The 27,334-nt window shown below is 40.1% G+C and overlaps 1 protein-coding gene across 1 annotated transcript in view; it reads right to left on the bottom strand.

The window, feature by feature from the left end:
* Positions 1-4,480: 4,480 nt before the first annotated feature.
* The window catches only part of LOC141613715 (uncharacterized), a 41,673-nt gene continuing 18,819 nt past the window's right edge, over positions 4,481-27,334 (bottom strand). The window contains exons 5-8 of the mRNA XM_074432460.1: positions 6,337-6,652; positions 5,518-6,219; positions 5,279-5,412; positions 4,481-4,621 (exon numbers count right to left, since the gene is read on the bottom strand). Of these exons, the coding sequence (XP_074288561.1) occupies positions 4,481-4,621; positions 5,279-5,412; positions 5,518-6,219; positions 6,337-6,652 (1,293 nt within the window). The remainder of the gene's footprint in view (positions 4,622-5,278; positions 5,413-5,517; positions 6,220-6,336; positions 6,653-27,334) is intronic.

Below are 27,334 nucleotides of genomic sequence, written 5' to 3'. Positions count from 1 at the left end.
GTTTTGCTATTTAGAGGTAAATCGAAGATTGTTGTTATTCATTTATCCATCAATTGATGTTGTGTTAAAAATAATAGTTGTCTTATGTTACAATGTGTATTACATGTTTTGTGATGTTACAACAAATGGTTTGTTTGTTCCTGTTGTTTGATATCCCGAACTTCGGGGACGAAGTTTATTTTTAGGGGGAAGGAATGTGATACTACAAATGTTTTGAGTTATTAATTTATTATTGTGACATCTTTTGATAAGATTGGTGTAGTTGATAATCATAAATTGATAATTGTGTTATCATAAGTTGGAATGGTACTCAGTTGTGCGGATGTTTATAGATGTTGTTATAGTATGTATGGGCGAACTTCGGGACGAAGTTCATTTTAAGGGGAGAAGACTGTTATACTCTGGAATTTAATAATAATTTATGAAAATTTTCTATGTAATTTAAATAATTGATTAATTTCATTTATAATAATAATTGCAAATAAGACGTTAATAAAATAATAAAGTAAGTAAGCAAGTCGGGAATTGGGCTTAGCTAGTAATAAGGCCTTGGGCCGTGTAATATAGATAAGTGAGCTGATTATATTAGGCCTAGTATGAGTATTGGTCGGGACTTGAAACGGGATTTAATAATAATAATAATAATAATAATAATAATAATAATAATAATAATAATAATAATAATAATAATAATAATAATAATAATAATAATAATAATAATAATAATAATAATAATAATAATAATAATAATAATAATAATAATAATAATAATAATAATAATAATAATAATAATAATGTGTGCGTTGACTTGACAGGTTCTTCTCCTTTGACTCAGACTGGGATGGCGGATTTTGTGCCTGGCCGGGTTGTCGCCGATCTTTGCTCAAATAAAGTGTGCTAAGTATGGGGATTTGTGCGTGGTGGCGGGTTACGGTTTCCTTCCTTTCTCTTTCTCTTCACTTGGGGAGCTTGGTTCGGATGCTGTTGCCTTGCTCAAGCGGATCCAGAAACTCTCGGTATCTCAGGATGCGGGGGCTCGGGTGGCCGCTTACATTTTTACTAGACTTAGCTTTGCTATTGCTAAGGGAGTGGGAGCCCAGATTGTATCTCGGCTCCCCACCAATTTCATGTAAACTTTTATTTTTCTTTTAATGAAAGTTGCGCGCATAATAATAATAATAATAATAATAATAATAATAATAATAATAATAATAATAATAATAATAATAATAATAATAAGAAGAAGAAGAAGAAGAAGAAGAAGAAGAAGAAGAAGAAGAAGAAGAAGAAGAAGAAGAAGAAGAAGAAGAAGAAGAAGAAGAAGAAGAAGAAGAAGAAGAAGAAGAAGAAGAAGAAGAAGAAGAAGAAGAAAAATATTGGTAATTCCTATAATAATTAGAATAAGGCAATAGTTTCCTAATTGGCCTCATATATTCTCTAAACCTATACTATAAATACTAAGATATCTGAAAATTAATTCACAAAGATAGAAGAAGGAGACGGAAGGAGCAATTAGCGATAAAAGGTAAAGATCGTCGTAATTTTTGTTTATATCATCTTAATAATTTAAGTTATTGTTTATACACCGTATGGACCACCATGAACAGCGACGTTGACCTTAGTAGCTACCCTTGACCGTCGTGACTCTATTAAGACCAACCTTGACCATTATTGACCACCGTGGGTGGCGGATTGGGCGTCTAAAAGGGGGATGTCGTGAGCTACTAAGACGTAGGTTGTACCTTGTATAGTTGTCGACTTGACCTGAGACATGGGTGGTTGGTTATGTCGGCGGTGGGCGGTCCTATTGGTGGTGTTGGGGTGGATAGCCGTTGTGGTTGGTACGGTGGTTGTCGAGTGAGGTGGCTGTTTGGGTGTTTGTGTAGTATATAGGTTGTGTGTCGTTTCTGGGTAGTCGTGGGTTGTCGTGAGGGGTCGTGGCTGGTGGTGAGACCACCGTGTATCAAGGGAGACCAGGGTGATGGCCACTGGTGGTCGTGGGGTGGTATAAGGAGATGAGTGTGTGTTTTGTGGTGTTTGTGTCGGGTTTTAATTTTAGGGGCTGTTTAGGGCGAGTGTTTGTGTCGGTGGTGGCCACTTGGTCAAATAATATTTGCTTGCTTGACTGTTTCCCTCTTCTGCCTGGTACTAGTCTTGAGTTATCCTGGCGTTTTTGTCCTGATCGTCAGGCCAGGGTAAAAGTCTTACCTGAACATGGTGTAAAAATATCAGGCCCAACAAATATCCTGACAGTTTAACCTGGAAGAATTGACTTATGAAATTGATTGAGTAAAGGATAACTTGTTAGGTTCATATACCTATTATTAGACTCTTCTAATAGTGAACTAATTAACTTCTTAATTTGTGTTCTTTAGATCTAGTGCATGCATAACAAAATAAGAGATTAATAAGAAAAACAATGTCCCTTACATTGTAATTTTCGGATTTATGGGCACAAGTAAGGTCTCCTACCTTCACTTGTTCTTGAGCTATGATGAGTATTAGGATGATCCTCCAAAATCCCAATGTAGAGATCCTCCTCTTGATTGCACCCAAGATTAGCCCTTATCACTACTAAATAATATTAACTAGATATTTAATTAGTAGTCTACCTTAAAATTGATTACTAATACTCATATATTACACTAATAATATTAGTAATATCATTGAACAATTTAGATTATCATTTCTCAAGTTTTAGAGAAAGATGAAATGAATATAAGAGAGAGGTTTGCATGTAATGGTAGAGTGAAAAATAAGAACAAAAATCCTCTCATGCTCTTCTTGTGAACCGTCCAAGTGCTCTTATTAAGAGCATTTTGGTCTTCTCAAAATCTATCACATGCAAAAGCTTTAGTAGAGGTTGTAGGCTAGCTAGATTTAGGTGTGTCATAAGCTTTTTAGACAAAATAGAAGAGTTAGGACAAGTGTCCTATCTCCTCCTAAAAACCGGTGCCACGCTCTTATTATGGTCCATTTTTGTCTTATAATATTTGTCCCACAAATGCTTATAAGCCTTATATTTAATTATCTTACATAATTAAATATTAATTTGATCATACAACAATTATATGACAAATTAATAAACATATATTCACTCAACTTATTGAGTAATATTTTATCATTATATCAACATATAATGGGTCCCATAATAGCTAGTTAGTTAAATTTACAACCTCTTGTAAATGTAAATAACTAATTACCTCTAACTCGAAACATTTATAAAACCTCAACATAATTTAGTGAATTAACATATTAATTCACTAAATCGAATCTTATTTAATCACATTACAATAAGATACATATTTCCTCTCATAAATATAAATTGTTCATATTTAAGGAATTAATTAACTTGTATCAAAATACAACTAATTAACTTTATTGATAAGGGCATCATCCTTTAGGTGTGACCTTAAGGGATCAACTGATCGTCACCGTCAAATGACAGTAATGTCTAACTCTAGTTAGCTGATCATTACTGATAAATGTTGATCAGTTTACTATATAAATGAATCATCCCTTACGTATTCTTAATATGAAATTAAATATGTGATCGCACTATTGTTGAGGACACATACTCCAACATAACTATGACCTGAAATCCCCACAGAATACTCACAAGAGACTAAAGATTATAGCTTAACAAATTTAAGACTCAAATCCACAGCTTGGCACAGGATTAAAGACTCAAACTTGAAACAACACAATTGAACTAATCCACATCAAGGCACAAGATTAATCTAATTATGCCAACAGACTTTGTTCAATTAACTACAACAATGAATTTAAGACTCAAATCCACAGCTTGGCACAGGATTAAAGACTCAAACTTGAAACAACACAATTGAACTAATCCACATCAAGGCACAAGATTAATCTAATTATGCCAACAGACTTTGTTCAATTAACTACAGCAATGCACAAGTTAATTAACAGGCCTGGACTCAACTACAGCAAAGTACAAGTTGATTTTTGGTTGAGAGAATTCTCAAGATTAATTTTTCATTCATCAAAATTCTGCTGAAATCAGTAGAAGCTTAGTCCTTAAATAGGTTAGCTTTAGGTTACATTCTGAGTACAATTGTTCATCCAAGGGCTAGCAATGCATCTAGGAACTACACAACATAAATTAATATATTACAAAGGTGTCAACTAAGGTAAAGCATAGGTAAAAACAGGAGAAATTCTGGCTGTCAGTCCTCCCTTTGTTCTGTTCTGGTGCAGGTTCTTTGTTGCTTGCCTTTCTCTATAATTTCAAAGCGTCCAGCTGCTTTTGACTTCAGCAAAAGGTTTTGTTTTGTAGTATATTTTCCAAAGGCCTCGAATCCATGGCTTGGTCATTGTCTGATCAAATAAGGAAACTATGACAGTGACATTTCATCTACCATTGCTTTATTATTTGATGCTAAGTGAGATTCTTAACTTGCTTGTAAACGCTGGATTTTGATGGGTGGTCTTTGGTTTAATTTAGGTTCTATCGCTAGCCAGGTTGGCAAATCGATAGCGGACCTTGCGAACCTCCTAGGGACTGTGTTGAGCCTGATTTAGGCTGAGGTTGGCTGGGGCCTGAGTTAGGGTCAGGATTGTTGGTGCCCCCTTGATCAGCTCCTGCTGCAGTAACCTACAATTTATGGACTATACAACCAGTTGTATATGTTGTACGATGTAAAATCTGAGTTTTGTGATAAAGTATCCGAGCTTTATGTTAAAGAATATGAGCTTTATTTGATAAAAGTATGAACCTCCATTAATGGAGTCTCTAGAGCTTTAGCTCTCAAACACTCGAACAAAATTAAAGGATGATTTTATTATGAATGAATAATTCACTGAGATATTTACATGTCCTTATATACATGAGGTTGTTAAATTTTGTACAAAAGTTTGTTACAACTGTTTGTTATAATTCATTACGGTGATGTCATGCTCTGGTTTAGAGGCTTCTTCAACCTCAACCATATATCTCCAACATCCCCTCCTCAAGTTGGACTTGGCGAAGAGTCAAGGAGTCCCAACTTGGAAACAAATTGAAAATGTTGTTGTTCGCCTAAAGCTTTGGTGAAGACATCAGCAATCTTGGAATGACTTGGAGTGTGTGCCGTCTTGATAAGGCCTTCCTGTATCCGTTCTCTTATATAGTGACAATCAAGCTTCAGATGTTTAGTTTGTTCGTGGAATACAAGATTGGCAGCGATATGTTGCGCAGCTTTGTTATCACAATGCAATGTGATAGGTAGGGAAATGGAGCATTTAATTCTTTCAGAAGTTCAGTGATCCATACCAACTCACTGGAAGTCTGGATCATGCTGCGATATTCAGACTCAGCTGAGGATTTGCTGACAGTGGCTTGCTTTTTAGTCTTCCAGGAGATTAGGGAAGAGCCTAAGAAGATGCAGTAACCAGTTAAAGAACGGCCTGTATAAACACAGGTACCCCAGTCAGCGTCACATTAACTTGTGATATTCAGATCAGTAGATGAAGGATAGAATAAGCCAAGATTTATAGTGCCCTTGAGATAACGTATCAGATGAAGTGCTGCTTGGAAATGAGGAACACGTGGTTGGGACAGAAACTGACTTAATTGTTGTACACTATAAGACACATCAGATCTTGTGAGATTAAGGTATAACAAACGGCCAATGATTCTTCTATACACATCAGGCTGTTGTAAGATAACCCCTTCATCTGTACTGAGTCTCAAACCTCGTGGTAAAGGAAATTTAGCTGAATAACAGTCCTCCATATGATTATCCCTGAGTATATCGAAGATATACTTGCGTTGGTTGAAGAGAATCCATGAAGAAGATCTTGCTACCTCAATACCCAAAAAGTATCTCAAAGCTCCCAAATCCTTGATTGTAAATGCTTTATCAAGAAGATTCTTGATGCTGGAGATGTGAGATTCATTGTTGCCAGTAATTAAGAGGTCGTCCACATAAACCACAATGACAGTGAAGCTCCCTTGATCATCACTTTTGGTGAATAATGAATAGTCGGATTTGGCTTGAATAAAACCGTGCTTGGCCAAGAATTTTGATAACTCTACGTTCCACTGTCGTGAGGCTTGCTTTAGTCCATACAAGGACCTGTTTAATAGGAAGACATCATTTGCATTGCCAGCAGTGTAGCCTTCTGGTTTATTTATGTAAACTTCTTCCTCTAAGAACCCATGAAGAAAGGCATTGTTGATGTCTAGTTGGTGTAATTGCCACCCTCTGACAGCTGCCAAGGCAATAATAATTCGAACAGTGGTGAGCTTGGCAACAGGGCTAAAAGTATGCTTTTAATATTTCCCTTCAACTTGGTTGTAGCCCTTGGCCACAAGTCTGGCTTTGTAACGTTCTACAGTGCCATTGGGATTGAACTTGATCTTAAAAACCCATTTGGCACCGATGGCTTTCTGTCCTGGAGGGAGGGGTGTTAGTATCCAGGTTTCATTAGCTTCAAGGGCTAGCAGTTCCTTATTCATGGCCACTTGCCAATGTGGATCATCTTTAGCTTGAGCATAAGTGGAGGGCTCAAACAGAGACAGAGTATGTCGAAAAGATTGTTGAAATTCACCAGTGTACCCTTCAAGATCAATTGCAGCTGCAACTAGACTGTTGTCTGTTCTGGTGTGCTCAGGAATGTCAGGACCAGAACCAGTTTCAACAGTCTGTAGAATAGAAGGTGGTAAACCTTTACAAATGAACCCTTGCAGCTTACTTGAAAGTTGTCTAGGTCTATGAGACTTTCTTGATGGAGGTAATTAAGTTAGTAGGGTGAATATGACTAGATTGTTGCAGAGTAGTAGAGTTAGTATGAGAATGAACATTTGTAGTGGGAGGAGGTTCATTAATATTTGTTGTATTAGTTGATGTATTATTATTGTTATTGGGAATCATAGTAGTTGCTTGGTCGGTGTATGGATTTCGGTTACTTGTCGTTAAGAGTTACCTAGACCAAAACAATATTTATAACTTCACAAACTACTCTACTTTTAGTAAAGAGGTAAGTAAAGGTCGGATCCCAAGGGACGGGTATTGATGTAGGATTTTCGATTGCAAATGGTTGTGTCTAAGGGTGTCACAATTTGGGTTGAGGTAGGAGATCAACTAAACTAAATAACAATGTAAATAAAGTAATGAAAGCAAGCAAGATGATTAAAACGAGATGTAAACAATTGATTTAAAGCACTAGACTGTCATGGGTTCATAGGGGATTCATGGGATTTGATCATACAAACATATTTTCTATTAGATGCAAGCAATTATTGATGGGATCGAGTTAGTGTATATCTTACAATCCCTAAGAAGGTTTGGGTCCCGGAGCCGAATCGATTAGATTGTACAACACCTACAAGTCGACTTAATCCTCCCTATCCAACTATATGCATGGTCTAATGAGACTCGAGTTGATTTATGTCTTACAAGTCTCATTGAAAAGGTAAGTGATGGGTAAAAAATGCAAGGATTCATAGGCTCGCATTTCATCAAACATAACATGTGCATAAGTTGAAATCACAACAAGCAAGCAAATTAATTATGAAAACATATTAGATTAAGCATGAATCAATCCCCATGTTGGTTTCCCTTAATTCCCCATTAACCCTGTAACACCCGCGAATTTCCCATTTTGACATTTAAAATTTATTAAACCGTTAGAATTACTTTATTAAATATTTTTGAATTATTCAATTTAATTAATTTATGTCAAACACCATTTTTATAAAAGTATTATATAAAAGCTCGTTTATATAAAAATACGTACGATTAAATTATATCTTTAAGGCATGATTTATATAATAATATATATATATATATATATATATATATATATATATATATATATACGTGTTTTTGGTCGGATAATAATAGTGACAGTAATAATAATAATCTTCGTCTTAATTTCCGTCTAACATTAGACCGTCACATTTCATTTTGTACCTACTTTAATCCGGACCAACCAAAAACCAACAACACATTCACCTACCTTTTTCACTCTACTTTTATATTATCATTTTATATCATTATATATTATTATTATTATTATATACTATTATTAGATATTATTTTTATTATTATTTGTTGTTGTTGTTGTTTGAGGACCATGACCCCCACCCCCTCTTTATTCTTTCTTCTCCTTCTTCCTGAGAACAGCGAGAATGCAGCAGCAACAACAACACAGCTCCGCCTTTTTCTTCGATCTCAAAACCCAGATTTCCCCCTTATCTCTCAACCAAATTCCATTTTTTGTACCATTAGCTTCCTCATTCCTTCCTCATCCTTTTAAGGTAATAAAGTCTTGATTTTGTAAAAGTTCGAAAATACCGTCTTAAATGACAACTCGGTTTCTTGTCTTAATCGACTCGTTTTTCCTTCTTTTAAGCTGAAGACTGAAGAAAGGCTCATGCTTTTGGAAGTTTACTCGGAAATTCGTGAGGTTAAAGATAACGGTGATAGGTTACTCGACAAAATGTCGGAAATCCGTCCTTCCTACTCGTTTTTACCTTCATTTATCGTAAAGTTTGAGTCTTTGTATGTACCTCATGAATGGGGTTGATTTTGTGTTGAAAATGGTCATTTTGCACGGTTGATTGGAGGTCTTGGACTCGTTTCAGACTGGAATCGGGTATGGGGGTAGTTGTCGAGTTCACTACTCACTCCGTGTTTGTAAGTTGCTGCCATTCCCATTTCTGCCTTTTTTTTAGTATTCTTGGACGACATTGGTGCTGGTTTCTTGTATCGAAAGCGTGTTTGATCCGTCTTGCCTTGCCCTCGATTTTACGTCTTGATTTTAGATAAAAAGAGCCGCTGGAACTCCCTTTTTGTACCGTGTATGGTTGTTTTAGTCCCTGTTTTGGGACGGACAAATCAGCCCCGTGGACTGGTGTTCTCGCTTATTTTGCCTCGCATTAATGTGGTCTCATGTGTACTTATTTTTCCCGTTTTGAAAACCTCGTTTTGGACTGTCTGGTGCCCTGTTTTATACCATATTTAGAACCATTTTACTCCCTGAATTGAGGGCTGATTTATGCGGTTGAATGGTGGCGTGTGGGGTTGTGTTTGGCCGTGGCTACGGGCTTTGGGCAGTGGGTAGCATGGCTATCATGGCTCGGTTTTGTCGAGTTGTAGTCACGGTGGAAATGTGTCCTTCCCGTAGTTCTTCTTTCTTTTGTTTTTTATACTTGGCAATTCTTCTATGATTAATCTATGTTGGGTTCGAATTATTGTATCTTTTGGACTCGGTTTCAAATTCAGGTTGGACTCAATTTCTTGGTTGTTTTGGACTCAATTTCTTGGTTTGTTTGGGCTCACCTTGTCACATGTATTGATTTTGTTTGCATTCCGTAAATTTTCACATAACGTAAATTATTCATTACTTTTTGTTATATTTTATTTATTTTATTTAACCGGCATGTTAAATTATAAAATGGAATATTTATTAATATAAGACAAGTATGAGATATCTATTATTAAATAGTTATTTGTGAAGAGTCATACCCTTGATAATGTCTTGTATGGTTCGGTTGTGAGAGTCTTGGTCCTATCGGACACTAGGGGGTGAGCCATAGGCCCTCTAGTTGCGATATGATCGTCGGGACTGATGTTCCCATCCATACTTATGGTGAGATGCAAGCCATAAGTATGAGTGTGACATTAATAATCCCATCCCATGTGCATGAAAAGTTTATTATAAATAATTACTTGTAAGAGTCGTATTCTTGTAGAAATGCCATATTACCACCGTATGTGCTTGACATACTTTTTGCCCTTGTCTTGTCTTTGTCTTTGGCAAGCACGGGTTTGACCTACTTGTCTTTGTTCGCAAGTATGGTTTTGGCCTACTTGTGATGTTACGCAAGTACGGCTTTTGGCCACTTGTCTTTGTTACGGCAAGTGAGTCTTATCTTAGTCTTTCCGCCACTTTCGTGTTTGTTAAAGCGATTGGGGTACTCGGTCTCCTTAGTAGTCGAGTCTTGGGTGTGTGCTGTGCTGGCACACGTCGAATCGGGATGTACACCCGAGAATCTGCAGATTTAGACTAGGACCGTATCATTATCGTAGTCCTACCCGGGGAAATTATAGTCTAAGAGTAGTAAATGTCTTGCATTATTTGGATGGTTGATTTGGTCATATCTCCTTGAAATACGTGCTCGTGGCTAAGTGGCCGTGTCTGTCTCTTTGTCTTTCTCCTCCATTTATTTATTGTTGCTTATGCCTTACTTGTTTATTCCATCATTTCTTTTATCCTTGTTTGTTTAAACATGTATGATCCCATGTTTAGTTATTATTCGATTCACTCATATCTTATCTAATATGATTGTTTGTTTATGTTCTTTGTTATGTTCGTTTCGACATATTGTGGCTGTGAGAACCTTGAGTTACTCCCCACTGACTGTGGCGTTCATGTTTACATGAATGACAGGTGGTGAAGATGCTTACGTGGGGAAGACGTGTGGGCTAGCGAGAACTAAACCCTTGGACCTTAGTTGCTAGTTTAGAAACAACTTTATATGTTTATTCATGGGATATCTTTTCCCCGTTTTCTAGACTTGGGTTTTAATAACCTAAATTTGTTTATTGTTGTATTTGTTTCTTTTCGTTAGTGGCACCCGCGTGCTATTCTTTAACTAGTAAATTTTAAAAGTTTTCAAAATATCACAAATTTCCGCTTTAATTTATTAGTTATATTTTCCGCTTTATCGCGGGGTGTCACAAACCCTAGTTAAGGAAACTACTCACTCATTGTCAAGTTTAACATGCTAACAAGGTTATCAATCATACTAGCAAGGCAAAACATGATGAACAAATGAAGATGATTAACAATAATTAAAAAGGATTAAGAGAGAATTATACCTATAAAGATGATTCCAAATAATAAAGCAAAGAATAATAGAAGTACTTGATGATTGATGGAAGGTTGTCAATCCTCCAAATAAACCCAAATAATCTTCTAATTAACCAAAATAAATGATAAACAATAGAGAAATTAAGGAATGATTAAGAAATGAGATATGTATTAATTCTAAATTAAGAATTGATTACAAGATTAAGAGAGTATTAGGACTTGATTAGGATCCTATTAAGATGACATGCTAATCTAGGTAGTATAATGGGGTATTTATACTAGAGATTACTACAAAGATTAGGGTTACTAAGGGCTTAAATGACTATTAAGACCCTTAAGAAAAGTTGAGGAAGTGCTCCTCTCCAAGGAGATGTTCATCTCCGTTTTGGTGGTCTCCAGAAGATCTGCTCGTCCCGAGCGTCTTGGCAGCAGACACGGTTGGTTCTGCATGGGGATCCGAGCGGATTGTGGGAGGGACGCTCGGATCATTTGGCCTCAAGACGAGCGTCTTGGCATCGGGACGCTCGGATTGTAATAGGGCGACGCTCGTCCTGGGCAGGGAGACGCTCGGATTCCTTCACAGTCACTTCTCTTCTTTTCTTTCCTCAACAATCCTCGGGGATCTTGTTGGAGATGCAAGGATCCTTTCATCATTGCCCAAGCTACTTTATTTCCTACATAGGTCTTCTAGCATTGTCTTCCCTTTGATGCTTGGTCATTTAATTTGATCAATTTAGCTCCATTTTGCCATGAAAATGCAAGGTTTGCACTCCTTTCCTACCAAGGGAACAAAACCTCAAAGAATATGCAAAACGGGGAACTAAAGATAGTAAATGACCCAATTATACACTAAAAAGCATAGGAACGAGCCTAATTCGAGGACTAAATATGCTCACATATGAGTCACATCAAATATCCCCAAACCGAACCTTTGCTCGTCCCGAGTAAAGGGGTGACAAAAACTAGGACCCTTATTCAAACTAACCTACTAATATAGCCGATGTGAGACAATTATCGGGTCTCACTCCGCCCCTTCAACTCACAACAAGACAACCATGAGGTAGGATGCCTTCTTGCAAGGCAAGGTGGGGCTTGCGAAAATGGCGATATATCCAAGCATTAAAGCACACAAAACAAGTAATGGATGTATCTACAAAAATAAATAGCCACTTTCCTCATCTAAGTGGTGGAAATTATCTACAAGGGAAGCAATCTAAGGGTACACATTCCATCATAGATATGGTTTCTTCAAACTACTAAGCCTAGAAGGATACCAATAAATCACCTCCAAGTTGTGTCAAGCTAGGGTACCTTTGTCCTCAATCGTTAAATGCTTTCGTCAAGAGTAGACTCTCTATGGTGTTAGAAACACTGGAGGATCGCGAAATTCCTCTTCTTGCCTAGACAAGAAGAAGGGTCATCCCCTCTCTACCATGAACAAAAGTGGATACGATGGAAAAGGGATCAATAGAATTTAAGTTTCATATGGGAGTTTGCTTTTTGTTGTTGTTTTTCCCCCCAATTTCTTGTGGCATTTGACATTTTGAGAACATTTCTTTGCCATTTCTTTTGACGTTTGCCATTTTCAACACTTGACAATTTTTCAACTTTTTGCATTTTCTTTTGAACATTTTCAAAGGTACCCCATTTGTAGTGAGGGTGCTTATTTTTGAAGCTTTAGGAGTTTTCATTTTTGTTACTCCTCTTTTCTTTTTATACAATTGCAAACTTTTTCTTTTCTTTTCATTTGTTGAACTCAAATTTTGAACAACTTTTGTGCCCATTCCCTTCGATGACAAAAATGTGGTAGAATATGGATGATGGATGGTTGCATGGTTGCATGGTTTCAAGGGTCACCTTAGAATAAACGGTAGCCAAGGTGTTATCACACCACAAGGTACTCTTGACTAGGCCTTAATTCATGGGTCAAAGGATACTAGCATGACACATCCTAGGGTGTTTTACAAGTATTCTAACAAGCAAAATCTTAAGAAGAAAAAGTATCTACAAGGGCCCTATATACACTTGTCAAGCTTCCCAAATAGACGGTTTCACAAAATTTTTCCTAAATGCAACTATATGCTATGATGCAACTAACATATATACATCCTAATGCATATGCTTCTACCAACTAGTATGCCAAATAATCTAAATGCAATCCTAAATTCACATTGTTTATACCGCATCAATCAAAATAAAGCCACATAGTCATTAACATAAAGAGGAAAAAGGAGATTGGAAAGATCATACCATGCGGTCTTCAATATCCTCATGTCTCGGATGTGGCGTAGTCGATCAATGTGAAAAAGGATAAACAAACACAATATATACAAAACAATATATACAAGACTACACTACAAAGGAAATGAACATGTTTTTGGATTTTTGAATTTTTCAAATTTTTATGGATTTTGTTTTAATGAAAATAAAAGACATGTTTTTGTATTTTTCAAAAAATTTCAATTTTTATCAGTTTTGTTTTTAGAAGTCATGTTAGAATTTCCAATCCCCACACTAGTATGGGCATTGTCCTCAATGGCCAATACGATAGGAAATTATGCAATCTATATGAGAATGCATGATTTCTAAGCTAAATGCGAACTATATGACATATAAACAAGAGTGAATGCAAACTAAGCTATGCTATATGATGCATGATTTTTGTTATGTTGGAGAGCATAATTTAGATTAGCTCCCAATGCATATGCATAAACTTCCCCAAACCAAAATAGACATTTGCACTGTAGAGGTTTTACCTTATTAGGTAAATCAACAAGATCCCATACGTCATTCTCATACATGGAGTCCATCTTAGATTGCATGGCTTCAAGCCATAGCTTTGAGTCGGAACAGGTCATGGCACCTTTATAGGTAGCGGGTTCATTACTCTCTAGGAGCAAAACGTCACTCTCCTCGACCATACCAATGTATCATGCGGAGGATTAGAGACTCTACCCGACCTCCTAGGTTCCTGAGGAATATTAACCGTATCACCAGCTGAAGGAACAACTTCCTCCATCTGTTCCTCGGTTGTTGGTTCTTGAATCTCCGACAGCTCGAAAGTTCTATTACTTGACTTGTTCTCGAGAAATTATTTCTCTAAGAACGTCGCACTAGCCTCAACAAAAACTCGATGTTCGGTAGGCGTGTAGAAGTAATGACCAAACATTCCTTTTGGATAACCAATAAAGTATGTCTTTACCGATCGCGGGCCGAGCTTATCCTCGTGTCTCCACTTGACATAAGCCTCGCAGCCCCAAACCCGAATAAAGGACAAGTTAGGGACCGTTCCCTTCCACATTTCATATGGAGGCTTGTCCACAGCTTTAGTCGGACTTCGGTTAAGTATAAGAGCAGCTGACAAAAGAGCAAAACCCCATAATGAATCAGGTACTACCGTGTGACTCATCATGGATCGAACCATATCAAGTAATGTTCGATTTCTCCATTCGGACACACCATTTAATTGAGGTGTTCCAGGTGGAGTTAATCGAAAACGATTCCACAGTCTTTAAGGTGTTGATCAAACTCATTTGAAAGATATTCACCACCCCGATCTGAACGGAGTGCTTTAACCTTTCTTCCCAGTTGGTTCTCAACCTTATTCTGGTATTCCTTGAATTTCTCAAAGGACTCACTTTTATGCTTCATTAAGTAGACATATCCGTATCTACTCAAATCGTCCGTGAAAGTGATAAAATATCTATAGCCATCTCTAGCGGTAATTGACATAGGTCCACATACATCAGTATGTATGAGTCCTAATAGGTCACTAGCACGTATTCCAACACCTTTGAAGGAAATTCGAGTCATTTTGCCAATGAGACATTATTCACACGTGCCAAATGTAGAAAAATCGAATGCGGAAATAGTCCCATTCTCGACGAGTTTCTTTACACGTTTTTCATTTATGTGTCCCATTCGACAATGCCATAGATAAGTTTGATCTTTGTCACCAACCTTTAATTTCTTATTATTCACGTGTAATATATCCGTGGTTTGATCTAAGATGTAAATTCCATTCATGGAAACTGCTTTGCCATAAACCATTTCATTAAAAGAGAAAATACAGCTATTATCCTTTATTGAAAATGCAAAACCGTCTTTATCGAGTACGGAAACAGAAATAATGTTCTTAGATAAACTGGGTACATAGTAACAGTTATATAAATATAACTCAAAACCACTAGGGAGCTGGATTACATATGTTCCCATTGAGACTGCAGCAACTCGTGCTCCATTCCCAACTCTCAGGTCCACATCACCCTTTGCGAGGGGTTTGATGTTTCGTAGGCCCTGCAAATGATTACACAGATGAGAACCACAACCAGTATCAAGTACTCAAGTTCTGAAACTTGCATGGTTAATCTCAATCATATGAATATAAGATGACATACCAACAGGAGTGACGCGGCCTGCTTTTATGTCCTCACGGTACACGGGACAGTTCCTCCTCCAATGTCCAGTCTTGTGACAATGGTGGCACTCAATGTCACCGCCCTTGCTCTTTGCCTTGTCTTGTGAGCCACTAGTCTCACCAGGCCCACTCTTACCGTTTCATGGCTTCTTAAATTTTGGCTTTCCTACAGTTAGGTCACCGGGAGCTTTTCCCTTACCCTTATTCTTGTTGGAAATCATGAGAACATCTTGCTTCATGCTCCCACTCAATTTCATATCCTTCTCGGTCTGTACGAGAAGTGAGTGTAGCTCATGAGGACTTTTCTTCATGTCATTGATGTAGTAATTTGCCCTGAAGAGGGCAAAACCATCATGAAGTGAATGAAGCATACGGTCAATGACTATGCTCTCACTGATTTTGCAATCAAGTGCCTCCAATTTCTCGACATTCTCAATCATGTTAAGAATGTGTGGGCTAACCGGTTGGCCCTTCTGGAGTTTCGCATCAAAGAAGCGACAGGTATGCTCATAAGTAACGATTCTCGGTGCTTTTGAGAACTCATTAGTGAGCGTGGTGAAAATCTTGTTTGCACCTTGGGCAATGAAGCGTCTCTGCAAATTGGTTTCCATTGCAAAGATGAGTACGTTCTTTATCGCACCCGCTTCCATGACGAAGTCACTATAAGCAAGTGACTCGTTAACTCCTGCATTGGGGCCTGGGTTTACCGGTATTGGCTCGATTAAGTACTTGAGCTTACCGTCGGCAATGGCGGCATTCCGTAATGATGCCTCCCGATCCGCAAAAGTTGGACCCGTCATTTTTCAGACGTGTGAACTGATTCATGTGGTCCATGAAAGCTTTCAGCCAGGACTCGCGTCCAAGTGTGGCACTTGGCATTGGGATTTCGTTATTTCCAGCCATTTGTTGTAACAGTATTATCAAAGTAAAACGTATTCTACACTGCAAAAAGAAGAAAAATATAATAAGCATTCTCATCGTTATGATTTAAGTCTAATGCAATACTGTTATAACGCGAAGTAAGCATTTATACAATTGACCACCCTCAAGAATTATATAGATGATTCCAAGACTCAATTATCTGTAAATTGATAAGCCAACCTCTTGGCTAATTCTACTATTAGAATTCTTGGTCGATAAATTTCTGTAAATTCTATCTATAGTCCATCACAATCACGAGAAACTCTTCGGATTATAATGTTGAGGTAAACTAAGTCAACACAAACTACTTACCCAACGTAGAAGGGGTCATATGGAGAGTAAGTTCCTACATGCCTACCGACGAAGAAGGGATTCATAGTTGTTTGCCCTTATAAAGACTATTCTCAATTTCAGTTTTAGAGGAAGATCCCATCAACTTTATTTTAATTCATTTTAAGTGAACTAATATCTAGAATGCGTGAATGAATAAACTAAGATGATGGCTTAAAATGTGTGACATCTGTATGTCTATGAAAACTAACATTCAATCTATATGAGTCAATTTTCATGCATATTAGGTGGTTTGGTTTAGGCGGAATATGATGCACTATAATACGTGCATTTTATATAGTCTTTTTAGCCTAATTCATGCACGTATTTCTATGCTTTTATCGTGGTTTTATGCTACGAAATGCCCCGAATATGCTACTTTGGTTTGTTTTGTCTTATTTGCAGGAATGAACCCAAAAGTAGTGAAATCAAGCCTTTTCACCGTCCTTTTAGCATGCATTTGGAGGAAGAGTGAACTTGGAGCGGGAATGTAGCTATTTTGAGATGCGCATTGGAGTAAGGAAGTTAGGCGAGCCAAGAGAGTGCTTCAATTTGCTAGTTCCTGCTTGTAAGATCCATATCTCGAGTTCTACAATATATATTCAGGTGATTCCAATTGGAGATGAAAATTTGTCCTTTTAGCTTTCCAATGCCACCGGAATCACCCTGTTTGACCAAGTAACGAAGAAATGGCAGCCGTTTGAAGTTCAGTGCGCGAAGCAGGAATTACGCGCTGAGAAGTGCTCGATCGAGAACTATTTCTATTCGATCGAGAGCCCATTTGCTCGATAGAGAGCTACTTCTTCTCGATCGAGTGATTAAAGGGAAATAAGTCTTCGATCGAGAGGAATGCTAAGGAATATCACTCGATCGAGAGCCTTAAGTGCTCGATCGAGCAACAATCCTTGATGGGCTGGGCTTTTAAGCTTTATTTTCCGCAATTAGGTTAATAATCCTATTTTCTTATAAATAGGAGTTAGGTCGACATAATTAGGGGCTTCTCCTCTCTAATAACTCTTAATACTCTGTTGCTTGTTACTGTTACTTTGCTCTTATTTTCCGGATCATTTATATCAGTAATTTCTTCTCTCCTTTCTCTCTTTTTATTCAATGTTTATTATTCCCTCACCTTCTTTATTTATTGTTCTTATTTATTCCATGTCTAGCTAAATCCCCGTAGTATGTTAGGATTAGGGAAGCCGTGGTAGTGATGTTTTAATTGACTTATATAGATTAGTCTTGCGATAGGAATTGTATTAGGCAATTTAATTGTTATCCGGTCGAATGAATGCATGCAGGAGACCATAAATTTAGTTAACCCCGACCTAGATCAAAAGATTGGAAGGGAAGGCTTGCTTAATTACAATAGGGTATTGCAGTGAGGGCGAAAGTTAAGCTGTTTACGCTCTAGGGCGGTTTAAGGACCGAAAGGTGACGACCATAGCTCTTCTTATCAATAGTCTAATCGCCTTAGTATTCCTGATAGTATAAGATCTGATAGCTGCCACGGTAGACCGACTCCTAGCATACTTCCTTTCTCTTATTTTTAATTTCTTTTATTCCCTTCTCTTGCCTTTAGTTTCAGTAGTTTAGTTAGTTCACAATCAATTCAACCCCCATTCCTGTGACACCCTTACAGACCGAATTAAACAGATAGATAGCAACTTAGCCTCCCTGTGGAGATCGACCCTACTTACCGCTGACTTCTGTTAGTAGTAACTTAGGTATTTATTTTTGGTACAAAACGACGATATCAAATTTTGGCGCCGTTGTTTGGGAGGCAATCTATTTATTTATTTGTTTAAATTTTATTCTTTTTTTAGCCTCGGGGGATTTTTCCCTTGAGGCCGTTTCCGATCATTTTCCTTGAGTCTGTTTTGATAGGCCTTACAGGTACTACCTAGACAGTTCTAGGTGAAAGACAGTCAAAGGGAAGGCTTGAGTACCTTTGACCCATCACCGATGTCCCATTATATGGAACAGCCGGTGATCTGCTACGGAAGATGTGGTTCTGCTGAGCACAATGCAGCTGTAGTTGTGCCGCCACATCCACCCTATCAATGGCCGCCGCAACAAGATCCCCCTGATATACAAGAATAAGACATTACGGAGCTGAAATCCTTGATGGAGACACTTGCATTCCAAGCACAAGAATATGTCTCGCGAGTTGATAAGCTCGAGTCTGTAGTTGCTCAGCTAGCAGCTGATATGGATGAAGAAGAAGAGATCGCGGAGCTGACATATTTAATGGGAACGCTTGTATCCAAAATGCAAGAGAGTGATAAACATATGGACGCTCGAATCCTTGAGCTTGAGTCACAAATTGCTCAGTTAGCAGCTGAGATGCAAGAAGAAGAGGTATACCTTGCTGAGAGCGGTTTCTTGTAACACTACGGATCTTCTTTGGAGCCTACTCGACCGAGTAGAGCCTACTCGGCCGAGTAGTGCTCTTAGTGCGTGTTATTTCGGTTCTGCCGAGGAATACTCGGCCGAGTATAGCGAATACTCGACCGAGTATTGGACACTCGGCCGAGTGTTGTTGCACTCGACCGAGTGTCCGGTTTGGCGAAGTTATATTTCGACGGTTTGATTAAGGATTGATTAGGGTATTTTATATTTCCGCGTCAGTTTCTAATATCACTTTTCACAGCGTTATCATTTCTACGTTACCCTAATCATACCCAAATCATTCCCTAATCATTCCTTTGAGCATTTCGTAGCATCTTTGTGTGGATAATTGCGGTGATTCTTGCGTATAAGTTCTTGTTGCACTGTTGGTAAGTACATCTTTGTAATTATTGCATCATTTCGGATTGCTATACATTTATATGGAAGGGGATGTTGGGAATTGTACAAAGTGTAATTGTGTTGTATGATCATTGTATAGGAGAAGACTTCGTAGAGGAGCCTTTTTTATTGTCCGTGTTGCTTACTGCTGTGATTGCTAAGGTAGGGTTTCCCTACTCGGTTCTTGTGCTTTACATGACATGTTGTTGTAATTATCGTTGTCTGTTGATCATCGTAATATGGAGATTGTTGTGACAGTGTTGGTGTGAGAGGATTGAGATGACAGTAATGTCATGTGATTGTGATTATGGTGGAGTCACTTGCGGGAGTGGCTTCACACCCTAGTTCGCCCTCCGTGGAACCCGCCACGGGAGGGGATGTGCACATTAAGGGACAGGGATCGTTGTCGCTCGTGAGGAGTTGGACTAGGTGGGATCGGCTGCGGTCACCCACTGGCGGCGAGGATTACTTGTTGCGATGGGTAATGGCGGGGCTACACACTTTAGTGTGTAGTCGGATACTATGTGAGACAGGGTGATTGGGAGTTGATGATGATCGGACGAGTATTGCATTTGTTTGTCTTGTTTGTTGCATAATCTGACCCCGCTTAGTTGTTGTTTGTGGAATCTGCGGTGATCCATTCGGGGATGGTGAGCGGGCTTGACGGTTTTTGCTAGTGAGAGCTTGGGGATCATCTTGGGAGAATTGCCACCACGAGTCATAGCATCACTTTGCGAGTTCTTAGCGAGTTTTCTTTTATTATTAAGACTTTGAAGTTGTAATTCATTAAACAGTATTTGGTTTCGGATATTGTAAACTTCGCTTTTTATATTACTTTAATAAATGTGCTCAGTTCAGACGCTTTTGATATGTACTAACCTCGGGCAACCGAGATGGTAACGTACTCTCATGGTAGGGTGGTCCTGGTAAGGCACCTTGGTATGAGGGGGTGTTACAAAGTGGTATCAGAGCCGAAGATTTCGGCACCTAAACAAATGAATTTAATGAACCTAGGGAGTCTAACTAAAATGAACCCGGGGAGAGTTGTTTGGAGCTACCGCAAAGACTCGGAGACGTCCGAGTCGCACCTTGGCCCTTACTAACTCGAGCCGGTAACTTGGGGGAAAGTGTGATGAGGACTAGGCCTTGTATGTGCACGTATGTGAAGATACATGTTGGTAAAAGTCGATAGTTGTATATATGTGTGATGAAATTCTTAACTGTTGTGATGGGAGAAGTAATTGATGAAACGGGTTGTGATTTCAACGTTGGATCTAGCGTATGTGCAAATTGGATGTTGATATGGCTACAATATGGTGTTAAAGTTTTAATATATGCATTATGGTGCTAAAGTTTTAATATATGCATTACATGCTGACGTGATTATAACATGGTTTTAAAATCCTTAAGTAATTGCTGCGGAATAGTGAGCATGATAGGGGAATCGTAATCTGTAAATTTTTTTTTTTATATATAGCGTAACTCGGCCGAGCAGGTTAGACACTCGACCGAGTATGGTCTACTCGGCCGAGTGGACAAAACTCGACCGAGTGTTGTTTGATAAGAAGTAGCAGTTGCTACTGTTTGTGATTACTCGACCGAGTATGAGAGTGTACTCGACCGAGTATAGGCCACTCGGCCGAGTGTTGTTACACTCGACCGAGTGTTCTTTTTGGTGTTTTGACGTTTGTCTCTGGAGTCGATACTCGACCGAGTATCTGCAAAGGTACTAGACCGAGTTATCAATACTCGACCGAGTATGATGTACACTCGGCCGAGTGTTCTTATGGCGGAGGGATGTTAAATTTTGAGCATGTGTTTACGTTTCTTTCTTTCTTATCAGCTCAAAATGCCGCCCAAAAGAACTCCCTTACGCATCCAAGCTTCGGAGATGTCTATTGATGAGGTTGCTCGCATGATTGAGCAACAGGAGGCTCTCCTTGAAGCTCTCAAAAATGTGGGAAAAGGAAACGAGAAGACGATGGATGCAACCCAACTTAGCATCAACATTGCTCGTTTCCACCCTCCCACATATGACGGGGTAGGCGAACCAAAGTCGCTCGAGAAGTGGCACCGTGAGATTGAAGCTCTCATGGAAATGGTTAAGTGCCCCGAGGATATGATTGTTGAACAGGTTGTATACTACCTAAGAGGAGAAGGCTGCGGTTTGGTGGCGAACGTCAAGGATGATGCTAGAGCTTACTACCGGGAGGAAGGGGCTATTCCGTGGTCCGGATTGAAGAGTGCTATGAGAGAGCGGTTTGTCTTGGAGCATATCCGACACAAGATGAGATCCGACTTTGAATCTTTCACTATGTCCGAGGAGATGACAGTCCACCGATTACTATCATCGATTTATGGAGCTATCTCGTTATGTGGAAGATTTACAGCTCGGACAAAGAGGTTTGGCTCTCCGTTTTGAAAGGGGTTTGTCTGCTAAGATCGTGAGTCGTATGCTTGGGCTGGGGTTGCTACGACCTCAAGGAAGTGTATCTGAGAGCGGGTCAAGCCGAGAGAATGGTGGATCTCTCAAGGAGATCGAGGAGAGGATCACACGAAAAGAGGAAGGGTGATAGTGGGGAACAACAATCAGCCAACCAACAAGAAAGGGAATTTCAACCATGCTAAAGCTTTCTCTAGTGGAGCTGGTTTCTCTGGAGGTTCTCGTGGCTGGGGAAAGAATGGAGGTCGGGCTGTAAGTGACAACACCAACCTTACGTGCTTCAACTGTGGTGGTATAGGCCACAAAAGGCGGGAATGCACGAGCTACAAGCCCGTGAATGGTTCGGGAGCTCGATCGGAAATTTCTCTCGGGGCCGACTCGAGTTTTGCTAGTAACCGACCGGGAGGTTCATGGGGCAACAGAGGTGGACGGGGTAACCGGGCGGTTACAACCGCGGTGGTGGTGGATCTTACCGGCGCCGAAATAATGTCACCCGGATTCGGCGGCTAAGCCTAGTACCTCCAATGCTTCATGCGGGGTGGAGGACGGAAGAATAGTGGAAAGCTCTTCATGATGGATAAGCAGGAAGCACGGGATGATGCTCATGTAGTTACCGGTACCTTTCTTGTTAATAATGTACCGTCCTTTGTTTTGTTTGATTAGGGGCTACACATTCTTTTGTGTCTAAAAGTCATCTGTGTCTATGGGTTTGGGCAATTTTGAGGTTGTAAAAGATGATGTGTTCATACCTTCGGGGGAGTCTGTGTCGTGTCTCAAGTTATATAAGGGCATATCTATGGTGATTGGAGGGGTAGATTTACCAGTAAACCTGTTAGAGTTTCCTAAGGATGGGTTTGAGGTGATTGTCGGGATGGATTGGCTAGGTAGGTATGATGCCAGGATAGATTGTAGACAGAAGAGAGTGTCTTTAAAGAGTCCTAAGGGTGTTAAGGTGTCCTATAGAGGGTTTGTGGTAAAGCCTAAGTGTAGGTTTATAGCGGTTATGACTTTAAAGTCATGTTTAAGGAAGAAGTGTCCCTTAATCCTTTGTCATGTGAGAGATCACCGAGTAGAGCCGCCGACAACTTCTGAGATTTCCGTGGTGAAAGAATTTGAAGATGTATTTCCTGAGGAAATACCGAGTTTGCCTCCCAAGAGGGATGTCGATTTCAGCGTGGAGCTTAAGCCTGGAACGGGTCCTATATCTAAAGCACCTTATCGTATGGCACCTAAAGAGTTGGGCCGAGTTGAAGAAGCGATTACATGAGTTGTTAGACAAGGGTTATATCAGGCCTAGCGTGTCACCGTGGGGAGCTCCAGTTCTTTTTGTAAAGAAGAAAGATGGGAGTATGAGATTGTGCATTGACTACGAGAGCTCAATCGGGTTACGATGAAGAACAAGTATCCGTTGCCGAGGATTGAAGATTTGTTCGATCGCTTAAGTGGAGCTGGTGTATTCTCTAAGATTGATCTGAGGTCGGGGTATCATCAGCTGAGGATAGCAGACGAAGATATTCCTAAAACAGCGTTCCGATCTCGTTATGGTCACTACGAGTATGTAGTGATGCCTTTTGGGTTGACCAATGCGCCAAAGCGGCTTTTTATGGATTTGATGAACCGGATCTTCACACCGTTTTTGGATAAGTTTGTGGTTGTTTTCATCGACGATATCCTAGTTTATTCCAAGACCAAAGAAGAGCACGAAGAGCACTTGAGGATAGTTTTGCAGACTTTGAGAGAAAATCAGCTCTATGCCAAATTATCCAAGTGTGAGTTCTGGTTAGAGGAAGTGGCTTTTCTAGGCCATGTAATATCCAAGAAGGGGGTATCTGTGGATCCTAGTAAGATTGAGGCCGTTACCAAGTGGGAATCGCTGAAGAATGTTCTTTGAGATTCGGAGTTTCTTAGGCCTCGCCGGCTACTACCGGAGATTTGTGAAGGATTTCTCTACCATAGCACGGCCTATGACATCCTTGATGAGGAAAGAAGTCGATTTGTTTGGGATGAGAGTTGTGAAACGGCGTTTGGACCTTAAAAGAACGCTTGACCACGCTCTCCTATCCTAGCCTTGCCGGAGGGTTGTGAGAACTTTGAGGTCTATACCGACGCTTCAAAGAACGGTTTGGGTTGTGTCTTGATGCGGGGAGGGAGAGTGATAGCTTATGCTTCGAGGCACCAAGCAATATGAGGAGAACTACCCTACTCATGATTTGGAGCTGGGTGCGATTGTGTTCGCACTTAAGATTTGGAGGCACTACCTTTATGGCGCAACTTTTAAGGTGTTCTCCGATCATAAGAGTCTAAAGTATATCTACACTCAGAAGGAGCTTAACATGCGACAGAGGCGGTGGATGGAGCTGATTGGAGATTATGATATGGAGATCATCTATCACGAGGGTAAAGCTAATGTTGTCGCAGATGCTTTGAGTAGGAAGAGCGTTCATTCGCTATGTACAGCTATGTCCTTGCTGAAGTTGAGAGATGAGATGTCTGGATTGGGGATCTTTATGATTCGAGAGGGGAATACCATCGGGGATTTGACGATCGAGCCAGAGTTGTATGAAAACATCAAAAGTAAGCAAGAGCTTGATCCTAAGATCCGGAGTGGAAGTCAAAGGTAGAGAGTGGAGCGACTTCCGGGTTCTCTATACATCCGGATGGGAGTGTTCGTTTGATGGGAGATGGTGTGTTCTGACGATGCGAGTTAAGGAGAATGATCTTGTCTGAGGCTCATTGCACTCCTTATTCAGTTCACCCGGGTGGTGACAAGCTTTACAGAGACCTTAAGAAGACTTTTTGGTGGCCGAACATGAAGAGAGACGTAGCTGAGTTTGTGGCTAGATGTTTGACCTGTCAAAGGTGAACAAAGGAGACCTCAAGGTAAGATTCGAGTCTCGACGATTAGGCTCGAGTGGAAGTGGGAGTCGATCTCCATGGACTTCATTGTGGGGTTACCTAGGTCACAAAAAGGTAACAACATGATTTGGGTGATTGTGGATCGGCTAACCAAATCAGCCCATTTCGTCCCCATGAAGGATACTTGGTCTAAGATGCAGCTTGCATTGGGTTACCGAAAGCATGTGGTTCGGTTACATGGTATTCCGAAAGATATTGTTTCCGATCGTGATGCGAGGCTCATATCAAAGTTTTGGCAAGAACTGCAAGAGTTGATGGGTACAACATTGAAGATGAGTACAGCTTTTCATCCGGCAACCGATGGTCGGGACGAACGGACCATCAAGACCTTAGAAGACATGCTAAGGGCATGTGTTATGGACTTTGGAGGCGATTGGGAAGACAGACTTGATTTGATCGAGTTTTCATACAATAATAGTTATCATACAAGCATTGGGATGGCACCTTTTGAAGCTTTGTATGGCCGGAAATGCCGAAGTCCAGTTTGTTGGGATGATAGTTCCGAGACAAAGGGTCTTAGGGCCACAATTGGTTCAAGATATGGTTGAGCAAATCCAGTTGATTCGCCAAAAGATGAGAGCAGCTCAAGATCGTCAAAAGAGCTACGCCGACTTACACCGCAGGGACATTGAGTTCGCGGTAGGTGATAAGGTTCTTTTGAAAGTGTCACCTATGCGAGGTGTTATGAGGTTTGGGAAGAAGGGTAAGTTAAGCCAAAAGTTTATAGGTCCTTATGAAATTCTGGACCGTGTTGGCGAGGTAGCCTACAGGTTAGCTTTACCACCAGCTTTGGATAGAGTGCACAATGTTTTTCATGTGTCTCAACTCCGGAAATATGTGAGTGATCCGTCGCACATCCTCGAGATGGAGAACATCGAACTTGATGAATCCTTGTCCTATGCCGAGATTCCTAAGGAGATTCTTGATCGCAAGGTTCGTAAGACCCGGAATGGTGAGACGGTCTTACTCAAGGTCCTTTGGTCTAATCATAATGTGGAGGAAGCCACATGGGAACCCGAGGAAGCTATGCGAGACCGCTTTCCTAACCTTTTTGATCAGGTATGTTTGGTTACGGGGACGTAACCGTTGTCTTTTTAGGGGGGTAGGAGATGGTCGCGATAGTGTTTTGTGTTTTCTTTGCTTTGTTTGATTCGTGTCGGGAGATGCGTTTTGGGTAACTTGTTGTGATGCTTGTGTAGTTCCTTGGAGTTGTCTCATGTGATTGTTAGAGTCTTGTGTCGTGGTGTTGTGCTTGTGTGTAGTAGAGTGTGAACTTCGGGACGAAGTTCTTTTTAGGGGGAAAGATTGTAACACTACGGATCTTCTTTGGAGCCTACTCGACCGAGTAGAGCCTACTCGGCCGAGTAGTGCTCTTAGTGCGTGTTATTTCGGTTCTCGCTGAGGAATACTCGGCCGAGTATAGCGAATACTCGACCGAGTATTGGACACTCGGCCGAGTGTTGTTGCACTCGACCGAGTGTCCGGTTTGGCGAAGTTATATTTCGACGGTTTGATTAAGGAGTGATTAGGGTATTTTATATTTCCGCGTCGCTTTCTAATATCACTTTTCACAAATTATCATTTCTACGTTACCCTAATCATACCCAAATCATTCCCTAATCATTCCTTTGAGCATTTCGTAGCATCTTTGTGTGGATAATTGCGGTGATTCTAGCGTATAAGTTCTTGTTGCACTGTTGGTAAGTACATCTTTGTAATTATTGCATCGTTTCGGATTGCTATACATTTATATGGAAGGGGATGTTGGGAATTGTACAAAGTGTAATTGTGTTGTATGATCATTGTATAGGAGAAGACTTCGTAGAGGAGCCTTTTTATTGTCCGTGTTGCTTACTGCTTGTGATTGCTAAGGTAGGGTTTCCCTACTCGCCTTCGTGCTTTACATGACATGTTGTTGTATTTATCGTTGTCCGTTGATCATCGTAATATGGAGATTGTTGTGACAAAGTTGGTGTGAGGGGATTGAGATGACGAGAATGTCATGTGATTGTGATTATGGTGGAGTCACTTGCGGGAGTGGCTTCACACCCTAGTTCGCCCTCCGTGGAACCCGCCACGGGAGGGGATGTGCACATTAAGGGACGGGGATCGTTGTCGCTCGTGAGGAGTTGGACTAGGTGGGATCGGCAGGTCACCCACCGGCGGCGAGGATTACTTGTTGCGATGGGTAATCTGGCAGGGCTACACACTTTAGTGTGTAGTCGGTTACTATGTGAGACAGGGTGATTGGGAGTTGATGATGATCAGACGAGTATTGCATTTGTTTGTCTTGTTTGTTGCATAATACTGACCCCGTTGTTGTTTGTGGAATCTGCGGTGATCCATTCGGGGATGGTGAGCAGGCTTGACAGGTTTTGCTAGTGAGAGCTTGGGGATCATCTTGGGAGAATTGCCACCACGAGTCATAGCATCACTGTCTGAGTTCTTAGCGAGTTTTCTTTTATTATTAAGACTTTGAAGTTGTAATTCATTAAACAGTATTTGGTTTCGGATATTGTAAACTTCGCTTTTTATATTACTTTAATAAATGTGCTCAGTTCAGACGCTTTTGATATGTACTAACCTCGGGCAACCGAGATGGTAACGTACTCTCATGGTAGGGTGGTCCTGGTAAGGCACCTTGGTATGAGGGGGTGTTACATTTCTCCCCTGAGAAAACCGTGTTACCCAAT

This window comes from Silene latifolia, chromosome 11 (assembly GCF_048544455.1).
Source record: "Silene latifolia isolate original U9 population chromosome 11, ASM4854445v1, whole genome shotgun sequence".
Taxonomy (NCBI): Eukaryota; Viridiplantae; Streptophyta; class Magnoliopsida; order Caryophyllales; family Caryophyllaceae; genus Silene; species Silene latifolia.
Note: the sequence above shows the minus strand (reverse complement) of the source record. Positions and strands in the feature narration are given on the sequence as shown.